A 12,143-nucleotide genomic window follows, 5' to 3' on the forward strand; every position below is an offset into this window, starting at 1 on the left:
TACCCAAGTGGGTTTATAAGTGAAGGAGATTTACTTTTGCCGTCCTATCGGTTATTCGCGTGCCCTATGCCTTTCCCATTTTTCTGAAAATGTCATCCGCTACTTAAGCAGCGGACGTTATAAAGATAGTGTTTTTGGGGGTGTCTGGTACCTAAGTAACTAACGAAAATATTTTGGTAAATTTGTAGGGCACGCGAGAAAGAAATCAGTAGTGTGGCAAAAGTAAAGGTCCTATAAATGTCCTATCAACACATTAATACTTAATTTTCCCTCTTCCAAAGCTCTACATTAATGTTTGGGTCCAACCCAGATACTACTACCCAACCTACATCTCACATCCTCTAAAATTACCAAAATTCCTCTTGCGTTACTTAACTCGAAAAACTACGTCATCTACTTATCATGCAAACACCTCTTATATGTAAATGTCAAAATTTTATATTCTCTTCTTAACATGTGAAACGTGTTCTCTACTTATCATGCAAACACCTTTTATACGTGAAATTTCATAATTTTACACATCCACCTTCTGAATGTTATTTTGAATTATAAAATATGATACCTATTTTACCGAGACAATTTTGTATTCTTAAGTTATTTACGCTTTTGCATTATCTATTAATGCATACAGTAATATTCTAATGTCAGCATATCAGCATATGGAAATATTATGATAGGAGAACCAAATGCATCAATCCATATCCATAATACGATACAAAGTACAAACCATTTGCAGCATCCTAGAATACATGTCTTGTGGATTCTAGAGATATTCTTTGCATTTCACATCACAACACCAGACATAATTACCAACAAACCAAAGAGCCTTTTTTGGACTGCAATTGCATAAAATCAATGTCTAAAGCGTGTATCACCCAACCGATAAAAATCTTTACCGTGAATCATCATGCATTACATACTGTCAATGGTTCTAATCATAGGCAAAACAAGTATGTCTAGCTTTTGTACTTGGTACTAATGCACACACAAAAGGATTTCTAAATAGACAGTTTAATAAGTTGTTCTATAACTTGCCATTCAATAGACATGTAAGGTATATCAGAAAGTATATCAAAATAAATTGAAAACAACTTGTGCATATCATAATATATTAACCCATTTCAAACACTTAAAGAAGTGTGTGTGTCGATAAACCTAAACACACTCTTCCATAAAAATCCCAAAATTTGGGTGAAATACTGACCAAAAGAAAAGTGTGATTGGAAACCAAAGCATGACCATGTAAGTAACAAGGTAAATTACAAAAGTGAAGATCTTCATTTATCAAGCAATAGGAAGCTTAACTATTATGGTTTTTGAGTATATATAAAAGTTTAATTATGTCACCAGTTCTAAAAATGGTGAATTCTTCGGTACAAATCTCATTTGCATGTATCGGTACACCGCTGAGGTGGATCATTCTGTTAGTTTCAAAAATAGTGTATCGGTACACCTATTAGAAGTATCCACCTCAGCGGTATACCGGTACATATCCAAATAAAATGTTACTGGACTGTTCACCTCTAAAAATATGTGCAATATATTATCAGGCCCTCCATTTCTTTTGAGAAATGAAGAGAATCCGTATCCAAATTGCACCACCTACAATTAAAATAAACTGCACTAAGTGATCCCAAGTCCATCTCCCACATTTTCCTGTATTTCCATGTGTCAACAACACTCAACAATGCCATGCATGATGCATCAGTTAAAACTGCAACAATTTTTTTCTGACATTAACTGCAACAACTGACAATTTGCTTTATCCATAGCATTAGAACAACCTTAGTAAATGACTTTCATGCTATCAAAATTTACTTTACAGGTAAGAGAAGAAAATGGAAACAGAAAAAACTTTCCCCCACCAACCGATACCTTCCAAACTCTATAAAACTAAAACAAGAATGGACATATTTCACTACCCAACAAAACTCTCAGTAAGAGTTCAAGTTGTAAAAAGAGAGGGTAAAAAGCTTATAGCTACGGCAAGGAATTAATTGTAACACAAACTAGCAGGAGCAAAATAAGAGAGAGCCTGCAATTGTTTCTTTTTTTTTTTTTTTCAAGTTTAATGGTCAATATCAGTTACAGAAGGAAAGTACCTTCACATCCTCATCCCAAGCAATCGATCATCCTATTGGCAAATTTTCCAGCTTCTCACTCAAATGCAGCCAATCGCCGTATCACCCCACCGAACTCCAACAATATTTTTAGAGTTTCCAAAAATGTTTCCCCAGATAGGACTCAATTTATCTTGTTTATATTTGTTGTCACGAATCCTATCTCAGTAGTTACTTGGCCAATTGATATTATGTGCATGCTGAGGTTGTTGCTGATAAACATTGCCACCAGGCCCTACCATATCAACTGCTCCAGCCATTGTCTGGGATTGTTGAAGAAGTGGATGAACTGTGCCAGGTGCTACTGCTTGTGCAGGGTGGTGATAGACGCCAGCAAAATTACCGTGGCCAGCCTGTGTCGGTGCAAAAGTCACATGCTGACCCTGCGGTGGAAGGTTGTAGAATGAACTTGCAGGCATATTGGAAATATCTCGACCAGGTGCTGCCACCCACATCGCCGAACCTTCACTCTGCAGTGGAAAACAGCATGTAATTATAAACACAAATAAAGTACAGCGGGAAAATTTGCAGTGTATCCTTTGCATGATAGTCATGGAGGCTATGAGGGCCATCCCACTAAATTTAATTGATGGTGGAATTGATAAGGAACAAACCTGCTGTCCATTGAGGTATACGTTGTTTTCCTTGAACTGGGAGGAACCAAGATCTTCATTAGAGGTCGAATTCCCTGCAGTTTCTCCAGAACTAGGATTATAACCACTAGCTGGGGTAGAGCCATATGCTCCATAGGCAGCCGGCATTACATAATGAGCTGAGTTAGCTGCATTTGTTCCGGGTTTGTACTGTGGATGGGGATATTTCATTCCGTTTGCAGCCACAGTTGAAGGCGGTGGATATACAGTGCTGGCCTGAGGCTGTTGAGGAAATGCACCGTTACCCAAATATTGGTGGATTGCTTGAGGTTGGACATAGAATGGTGAAAAATAGTGACCGTATGGGATATAGTTAGGAGGGTAATGGGGTATATGAACCCCACTTGGTGCACGAAAGACGGGGAGAGGCTGCTGAGTAGCTATTGAGTTCTGCATCATCCCAGCAGCTTGAGTCGCATGCGATGTCTGACCAGCTGAAGACAAGCCGGCTCCCTGCATTCAAAACATAAAATACATAAACTTTTGGCAAAAAAAAATCATGTGTTTGTACATCACTCAGATTGAAATTCCAAATAGAAAACTATTAAGTGGACCGGTGACATTATATATTCACCAGAATGTGGCATTTATTGTAAAACTTACTAAGTAATCAAACTAAGCATCCTAATATTTCCATAATTAAGACATAAATTTTAAAATAGTCTAAAGTAAGGCAAAGATATATTTAAGACACTTTTTTACTTTTGAATATTTCATTTTGTATGACTGGTTGAGAATAAATGAAAGCATAAACTAACACAAAAACCTTAGTAACCATAATTACACGACTTCTGCTATATTTTGAAAAGCAACACAAACCTCCCTTGGACTTTCTTTACTTTTCCAAAACCTCATTTAATAGTTGGAGGTTTCAGCTCGTTCTCAAATGATGTGTAGTAAAGTAAAAAACGAAAAACATAGGAGGTGACAATAATTCCCTTAAGTACATAGCAATAACATCTGAGTATACAATTTTTTTGTTTATATCTGTACAGAGTACAACCTTCAAATCTAAATAACTGTAATTGTTACTTTAACAATGCAAACCTCTTGAAGTTGAAGAGACTGAGAACTTGGTGTAGGAAGCACTGCAGCACCGCCATTGTACTTGGTTGTAACCCCAGAAGAAGCTAAAGGAGAAAGACGACCATCACTGTCAGCACCAGGGCGGTAATACTGGGCATAGTAATTATTTGGATCAAATGGTTGATGAACCTATAATAAGATAACAATCAAATTTAACTTTCTAAGAAAGAAGTGCAAAGTAATATGTAAACAAAGAAGAATGAGAAATATAGGTCAGAGGGCTCACGACAAAGTTTTGAAGACGAGACATATCCCGTGCCTGAGACTCAGAATTATCGATTTGTGCAGACTGTGTTTCCAACATTGGCGACATGAAACCTAAGTTGTAGTTTGGAGAAGTATGCACCACTGAGTATTCATTACCTTCAGATGGCATAGAGCCATGTTTAGACTCATTATCCTCTTGAATAGTACTGGTTGAAACATCCACCTCTGCGGATGATGCAAAATTTTCAGGCACAGTAGTAGAGGGGGGTTGTGGATTGTCAGAATAATCTCCTACCACAGATGTAACTGAAGCATTTTGATTGCTGGAGAAAAAAAAATTGATTTGTCAAGGAACGGCATCGATAAAATAAACATGTTCTAGTAGTATATCAAGTACATGTCAGTAAACTTGTAGAACCAAGAGAAGGGGGAGAAGAATATTTATGATTGAGACTTTTATTGTTGAATTATTATACGAGAATTCACACAAACCAGATTCAAAAACTACAGTTTCCAAATATTACAAACCTTGAGGCCTGCTCTCCTGCAGTTTCTTCCACAGCCTGAGAAGCTTTGGAAAGAGGTGTTGAACTCTTTTCGCTCTCTGAGCTGCTACCATAACTTGTAGTAACCCCAAAATTGATTCCCAGACTACCAAAGCTAAACTTGTTCTTTTCAGAATCAGGCACTAAGATATGGTTTGGAAGTATAACATGTTGACGTTGTGGCAAACGTAGGTCCTCCAGCTTCTTCTGAAGTTCAGAAGTAGCTTCCTCAGAATCAAGGACCTTTGACACAGATGGTAACTGCTTGGTAACTTCGGCTGAAACAGCAGAAGACTCGGATACGCTAGCTGGTCCAGAGCTCTGGTTAATTGTATTTGTTGGCTTTGGTTTCCACTCCTTATTAGAACCAGCTGCTGTAAATAAAAACATTATAAATCTAAATCGAACTTAACAGGGGGGAAATTAATGCAGTCAAACTTAACACCGTATCCAGACAAATCTAAACAAGGATGCACCTACCAAAATCGTCAAATTAAAAACAACCATGTAATAAGTGAAAGACACGTAAATACATTCAATGAACTGATCTATGACAAAACATTTGCGATCATTTAATAACTAAAATGATAGGTAGATACTAAATGCTAACTAAGCATCATGATTCATGACAAGTGCTACCAAGGCAAGGCAAAGGAGATTTTTCCCATAAATGCAATCATGCTTTGAATTCATGATAAAACTGGATTAAAAATAGAAAAAAGTAAGGTAATCTAAATTAATTGATAACCCTAACACAATAAACCCTACAAGGTATCGGAATAATACTGATATTGAAATTGAAATGCTGTGTAAAAACAAGCGATGATACCGACAGGACAGAAACTTTTCACAAGGGTTCCTTTTAAGGTTCAATTGTAAGTTTGTAATTCTGAACAGTGACTTTACAACATTCATCTAAATTACGCTTTCTTCACAAAATTATATACGTTTTCAGGCCTTCCATATTTTCTGTATTGGTGTAGCATCATTCATTCACGTTTTCAGGTCAACTTACAAAGAACAAAAATATTGTGATGATGGACACATAAGCATACAAAGACATTAATGCTCATACACACCATTGCCATATCACACAAACATACTGATTCAATAAGTCAATTCTGAGCAGGAAAAAAAAAGTTTCCATCACAAGATTTTTTTTTTTTCCTGAACTTAGTGTATCCATAAAACTTTGCATTCTTCATTCAATCCTGATCACTGAGAAGTTCATTCTTTTGTGTGTGTATTGTATAAATTTGAAAAGCAAAGAAAATACGCAACAGCAGAAGAGTAAAGACATAAACATATTTATGCATGATGCATGTACATCAATGTTTGTCCTCTGTAAAAATCGGTAGTAATTGATTGCATAAAAAATATCAAATACTGGAGAATATGGATTAAGGAGTACACAAAAGCCTCCTTCTTGAACACAAGATATATGAATTACCTTTCTGAAGGCCGCCTATTTGTTGTGATCGATTATTGTAGTTTGAGGAAGGCCGACTACCTGAGGTGGTCCCATGTATTACTGTTGATGAAGAAGACACCTCAGGAACTTGATTCTTTGCCACTGCCGGGGATTTTCCTTGACTCTTTCCTTGAAAAGAGCTACCAGTCTCAAAAGCTGTCATGCAATTGTTGGAGAAAAATTGATTACATTGAAAAACATTTAAACACAAAAAGTTGTACTTATAAAATGTAAAATATCCTAACCAGCAGATTTGTTCTCAGAAGTGTTGGCCGCATTTAATTCCCCGGGAGGACGTTGGCTTCCCACTTCCCGTTTAATTGCACCAACAGCACCAGCAAACCGTGAATCATTCGAGGGAACCAGTACTGGGTCAGAAGAAGAAAAACAGACAGCCGATGACGACGCAGGTCTGGACCCTAAGCCATCACTGGTGGAAGACACTGACTCACTTCCAAAAACAACTTTTGCACCTTTGTTTGAACTATCAGAAGGAAAAGCATTATCCGATGGACTAATTCTGTCCCGATTTCCAGTAGATGAAGAAGAAGAATTCACATTAGTAGTTCCAGATGCTACGGTTGTAGGCCCATTGGCAATAGCTGGAACAGAACTGCAAATGATATATATAGTTATTAGCTTAATCCAAACGTATCGGAACTTAATTTATCGAATTCTCATAGTTGTAAGATAACTAGCAACAAGAGGATCGTATCGACGGCTATAATACAAACATCTTACCTTGCTCCAGAACTTTTTTCTCGGGTCTTTGTCTCTTGCGAATCTGGCAAAGGAGGAACACCCTTCGCAGTCCCTTGGTTGGTCACGTTATCTTTGCCCGTACCAGAATTCTTGCCACTACGAGCATCTGAGAGAAGGCACATCGAATATAATTTTAGTTTTGCAATTGTACTGCCAAAGACAATATCATAATAGTAAATTGCATACTGGAAATACAACTTCAGTCACTACTTTTTATTGAATTTACCGGTTGTCAATTATCATATTAGGGTCTGTTTGGTTCAGGGGTTTTGGAGGGGAGGGGAGGTAATATTTTAATATTTTTGTGTTTGGTTCAATTTTTAGAAGGGGATATGAGGGGAGGGGAGGGGAGCAAAATCCCTCCTAAACTCAATTTTTGCTTCCCCCAAATTGGGGGGATTTGGAGGTGAGGGGAGGGAAGCTTTTTTTAAAGTTTATTAAACTGACAAAATTATCCTCAATATATTTTAGAATTCCATTATTATCCTTATTATCATTTTTATTATTAGGTCTTTGTTGTTTGTATTGCCCATACTCCTTGTCTGCCTCTTCTTGTTCGTGCCGCTGCTGGCTCATAATCCAGTATGTTTTCCTGCGTTTATATATGTATATATATATATATATATGTGCGTATCACGTTTCCTTTGCATCACGTTTTCCTTCTTTTTCTTCCAACTTCAATTTCAGAGAAGCATCACCATGTTTTCTTTTCCTTTTTCTTCTCTATATACATGTCAATTTTAATTTTTTATGTTATGTAATTATAGTTACCCAAGTCTCTTGTTACACATGATAAATACATGTCAATTTGTGTATATGAACTTTTATATGTATGTAGTTTAAATGTTAATTTTTTTATAGGAGTATTGATAGTTTTGTTAAATTATTATATGTGAAATTTATTTTTTTTAAATATTTTATTGAATTAGATGGATCATCAAAATCGAGAAATTGCTATTAAAATAGATGGTTTGATTTGCGTCGAAGAGCTGTAGCTCAACTTATGTGTGCAGTTGTTTATTGTTATGTTCGGATGTGATTTTTTTTTTTTTTGAAAAGTATGTATTATTTGTTTTGATGTAATAATAAAGAGATATTAGTTTTTAAAATATGAGTGTTATAAGATTTTTAAGGGTAAAAAAGTAAATAGTTTTAAAAATACCTCCCCTCCCCTTGTGAACCAAACATATATTTAATTAAAATACCTCACCTCCCCTCCTCTCCCCCCCTCTTTTGAACCAAACACATATGTAATTAAAAAATTTCCCTCCCCTCCCCTTCCCTCCCCTCTATGAAAATACTTCACCTCCCCTCCCCCTATTTTGAACCAAACAGACCCTTAAGGGCAAAGTTAACAACTAACAAATTTCTAGAAGAAAAGCATTCAAATGCTACTAAATTGTGTTCATACTCATCTACCTGTTCTAAACACTTTTAGATATAGAGAACCTAAAGTTACCAAAGCAAAAGCTGTTTTAGCAGAAAAATTAAAGTGCAAGCAGCAAAAAGATGGGGGAACTCAAACAGGTAGTTGTTCAGAATAGTTATTTTACCATGCACTATGCGATGAGGTGAAAAATTTCCCTGACCACCCCTAACCCCACGCCCTTGAGTGCCAGGTCTCGAACGCGACTCCAATGTCTCTCTGTTGTTAACATTCTGCATAATTGGACCGATAAATTAATGAAAGGAAAAACATAAACAGAATTAGACCGCTAAAATAATTGATCAGGACAAATTTTGAAACTAAATAAATAAAAAGAGAAGAGCATTAGTAATTTTACAAAAGTCATATATAAGCAAATAAAACAAAACATCTAAAACTCCTAAAGGTCCCTTCTCTGCCTCCAAAGAGCAATTGAAGTCCTTGTCCTACCAACCATTGGTACATGTACACCTAACAAAATGGCGTAGTCATGCTTCAGAGCCCACAAGATGAACAATTAACAGAGTGAAGGGACGGAAGAGGGGGGGGGGAGATCACCTAAACAAGCTGAACTGAAACAGCCAATCACACGAAAATGCTCAAAAATTTAATCGTATAAGCAAAAAAAATTGGGAATTTGATGTGATCGGTTGATAAATAAGAGGCTGGCCCATCAATAACCTCTCAAGTTGATGATTGACTAGATGTATTTAAAACAACACAAAAATACTAAAGACAACACGGATAGACTTTGAGCATAACAGAGATTTGGAAGTATGATCAACATGATTCATACAATCTAGCCAACAGCAAGAACAAAATGTACCTCTTTTCTTCTGTCCTTTTTTCTTTTGACCTCGTGAAATGTGTCTGCAAAACAGTTCCTTGATGTTATTTTCTTTGGACACTGATATTCGTTAGAATCATGAATATGTAACAGCAATAGTAGAAGAAGGACATAACATGTTTGAACAACTTCAAAAATGTCATGGTTAATAGTAATACATAAATTGGTGTTAATAGTTGAGATACGAATGATGAGAGCTTGAAACTTCACATCAAAAATAATAATTCACATGGAAAGTCGTTACAAAAACAGCCAATGTGATATATATGTAAATTGAACAGGCATAAACCAGTAAAACTGTAGTTTGTAGAAAAAATTCAGTGATTGAAGTTTGTTCAGTAACAGGGCAAAACTGTCAAAGAGTTTAATCAGATAGCGAAATAAAACTGGTCAAAAATAAGAAATTCATACTCCAGCCAACGGCTCTATCAAACCAAATGCTTTAAACAGCATACCAAACCTCATTGACATTACTTCATACAAACATGCAGAGAGCCTAAGTGTGTCCATGAAGACAACCCTATCCCATAACATACATAGTACACGGCGTGGTAGTTGTGATTGTGAACTTGACTGTACTTTGTTATAAGTACTTTGAAAGTTCACAATCACAATCAATAGGTCTGTGTCAGTACTTGATAGGTATTAAACAAGTATCATGTTGGTGTCAGTGTCGGACACCAACATGCGATTACATTCAATTAATTCATTTTCTCAAATTATTCCGGTGTCTATGTGTCAGTGTCGTGCCCATGCTTTATAGGTATCAAACAAGTATATCTGAGCAGAACATTTGGCAGCACAGTAGTTTAAACCAAAAAGAAAAACTAAAAGTACTTATAATTATAACAAAGTACAGTCAAGTTCACAATCACAACTACAATACAAGTCAACCAAACACATCTGATGTGAAACCAAACACTCAGAAACTCCACAAATATAACTCTTCTAAACACACAGCACCTCACGAAAACCCAAAAGGGGCAAGAAAAAAAAACCTAAACTTAACACAACAAAACTTCATCAACAGTAAAATAAAAAAAGTAAAAAAAAAAACCTAAACTTTTCTATAGGTCAAGCAACACAAAACCTCAAAAAAATCAAAAGGGGTATTAAAAAAAAAAGGTCTAAACCTAGCCAAACAAAACTTCATCCCAAAGGGTCCCCACTTCAAACCCCAAAAACCCAATTCCACCGACACACTTTCAAAAAACCAAACAAAACCTAGATAACAAAAAACCCAGATAAAAAAAAAAACAATAAAAAATCAAAATTTAACAAAGATCAAGATCGAAATAACCGGAAAGAGTAATAACAGAAAGAGATGAAGGTACCCTGAAAGAGAAGCTTTTGTGCAGTTTCGTTGGGATCCATAGAACACTCCTTAAGCATTGCATAAATCTCATCATCACTATGATTACCTGTGATCTCCTTGATATTCTGGATCGTCTTTTTAACACCGGTTGAAATCGAATCCCTTGACCCAGCACCGCTCATGTTTGCAAGAAAGAGAAAGAAGGGTTGTTGTTGTTGGTGGTGGTGGTGGTGATGATGATTGAAACAGAACAGAGAGAGAGAGAGAGAGACTAACGAAGAAACATTTGAAGTTGGTTCGTATAAATTGGCACAAGGTTTGTGTGTGTGTTTTTGTTTGATCCGTTATATAATTATTTCGAGACAATAAATGATGGTTTTTTATTTCCTTATATATTTTTTAAAAAATATATTTATTGATTGATCTGTCTCAAAAGTAGAAATAACGTGAGGAATGTGGGGAAGAAAAGAGAGAGAAAAAACCAAACACTGCTGTAGGGTTTTTTGTTCCTCAGTTGTTGCTATGTTTATTTGGTGTGTCTAGGGATGATAATTTGACTCATATTCAGTGGGTACTCGTAAAAATGATCTATAATGGGTAGGGTAAAAATCCACATTTTGGGTACAAGCACGAGTATGAGTAATTACGCGCAAAAATGAACGGGTATGGGTGCGGGTACGGGTACTTTAGTACCCACCTCGCCTCATACCCACATAATGTATATATATTTATTTTATATATATATTTATATATAGGCATGACAACGGAACCCGTACCCGCGGGTACCAGCCCGAACCCACCCCGAGTTTGATGGGGAAAAACCGATTTGACTGGGTTTGGGTTCGGGTTTGGGTTTTCCCTGATTTCAAAACATGGGGATGGGGCGGGTAACGGGGATATTGGTACCCACCCCGAACCCATCCCCGAACCCGCCCGTTTATATAAAATTACTATATTACCCCTATTTATTTATATTGTCACAAATCATATAATTCATCTTCTCGCTTCCCAATTCCCACTTCACGTCTTTGCCACTTCCCACTTCCACCTAATTCTCTTTCTCAATTCCAATAATTTCACTTCCCAACAAGCAGTAATGATTCATTCTCTTTCAATTCCATTCCAAACTTTTCAAGTTCTACACATCTTATATTGCTATGTTTCATTTTCTTATATATATTACCCCTTCAAGGCTTCGACTCCTCATCAGTATTCTTCTTATAGTAAGTTTTACTCTTCAATTTTTATTGTTTTTGCTTTAAAACCATAAATCCCTAAAGAAAAAATTGAACTCTAATCTTTCCATTCATCGTATGAACTCTAAAATTAACCATTGTAACATAGATTGATATATTTGATTTTGTTTAATTTAGATTAAGTTCAATTTATTGAAACAAAAAGCCTCAATTTTTGTGGTTGTTAGTTGATTTTCTATCTTTGTGCGTGAAACAAAATAGCCCCATTTTTTGTTGTTAGTTTCTTTTTTTTGATAAGCTTTGTTGTTGTTGTTAGATGATCTTGGCCCTATATTTTATCAAGGCACGGTCATGATTTCACGCAACTGATATTTTTTAGTTTGTTTAAAGGAGAGTGTAACGACCCAATTTTCGTATTATTATTTTTATGTGTTAAAGTATTTTATTTAACGTGGCATTTTAATTAAGTTAATAACTAGAGTTATTTATCGAGTACTTTAGTTATTAAGCGAGTA

The 12,143-nt window shown here is 36.0% G+C and overlaps 1 protein-coding gene across 2 annotated transcripts; it reads right to left on the reverse strand.

Annotated features, from left to right (window-relative positions):
- Window positions 1-1,628: 1,628 nt before the first annotated feature.
- Window positions 1,629-10,959, reverse strand: LOC123910223 (GBF-interacting protein 1-like). Of its 2 annotated transcripts, none has more exons than XM_045961314.1 (11): window positions 10,452-10,959; window positions 9,097-9,140; window positions 8,398-8,503; window positions 6,824-6,950; window positions 6,328-6,695; window positions 6,062-6,238; window positions 4,595-4,982; window positions 4,086-4,389; window positions 3,821-3,988; window positions 2,735-3,226; window positions 1,629-2,590 (listed from the first exon to the last, which is right to left on the reverse strand). In XM_045961314.1, the coding sequence occupies exons 1-11, from the start codon at window positions 10,612-10,614 to the stop codon at window positions 2,285-2,287; spliced, it is 2,643 nt and encodes an 880-aa protein (XP_045817270.1). In that variant the 5' UTR covers window positions 10,615-10,959; the 3' UTR covers window positions 1,629-2,284. The 2 variants fall into 2 exon arrangements, with proteins under 2 accessions (XP_045817270.1, XP_045817269.1); XM_045961313.1 differs by having other exon boundaries at window positions 4,595-4,985.
- Between the last annotated feature and the right edge of the window lie 1,184 nt (window positions 10,960-12,143).

The sequence above is a fragment of the Trifolium pratense genome, linkage group LG2 (genome assembly GCF_020283565.1).
Source record: "Trifolium pratense cultivar HEN17-A07 linkage group LG2, ARS_RC_1.1, whole genome shotgun sequence".
NCBI lineage: Eukaryota > Viridiplantae > Streptophyta > Magnoliopsida > Fabales > Fabaceae > Trifolium > Trifolium pratense.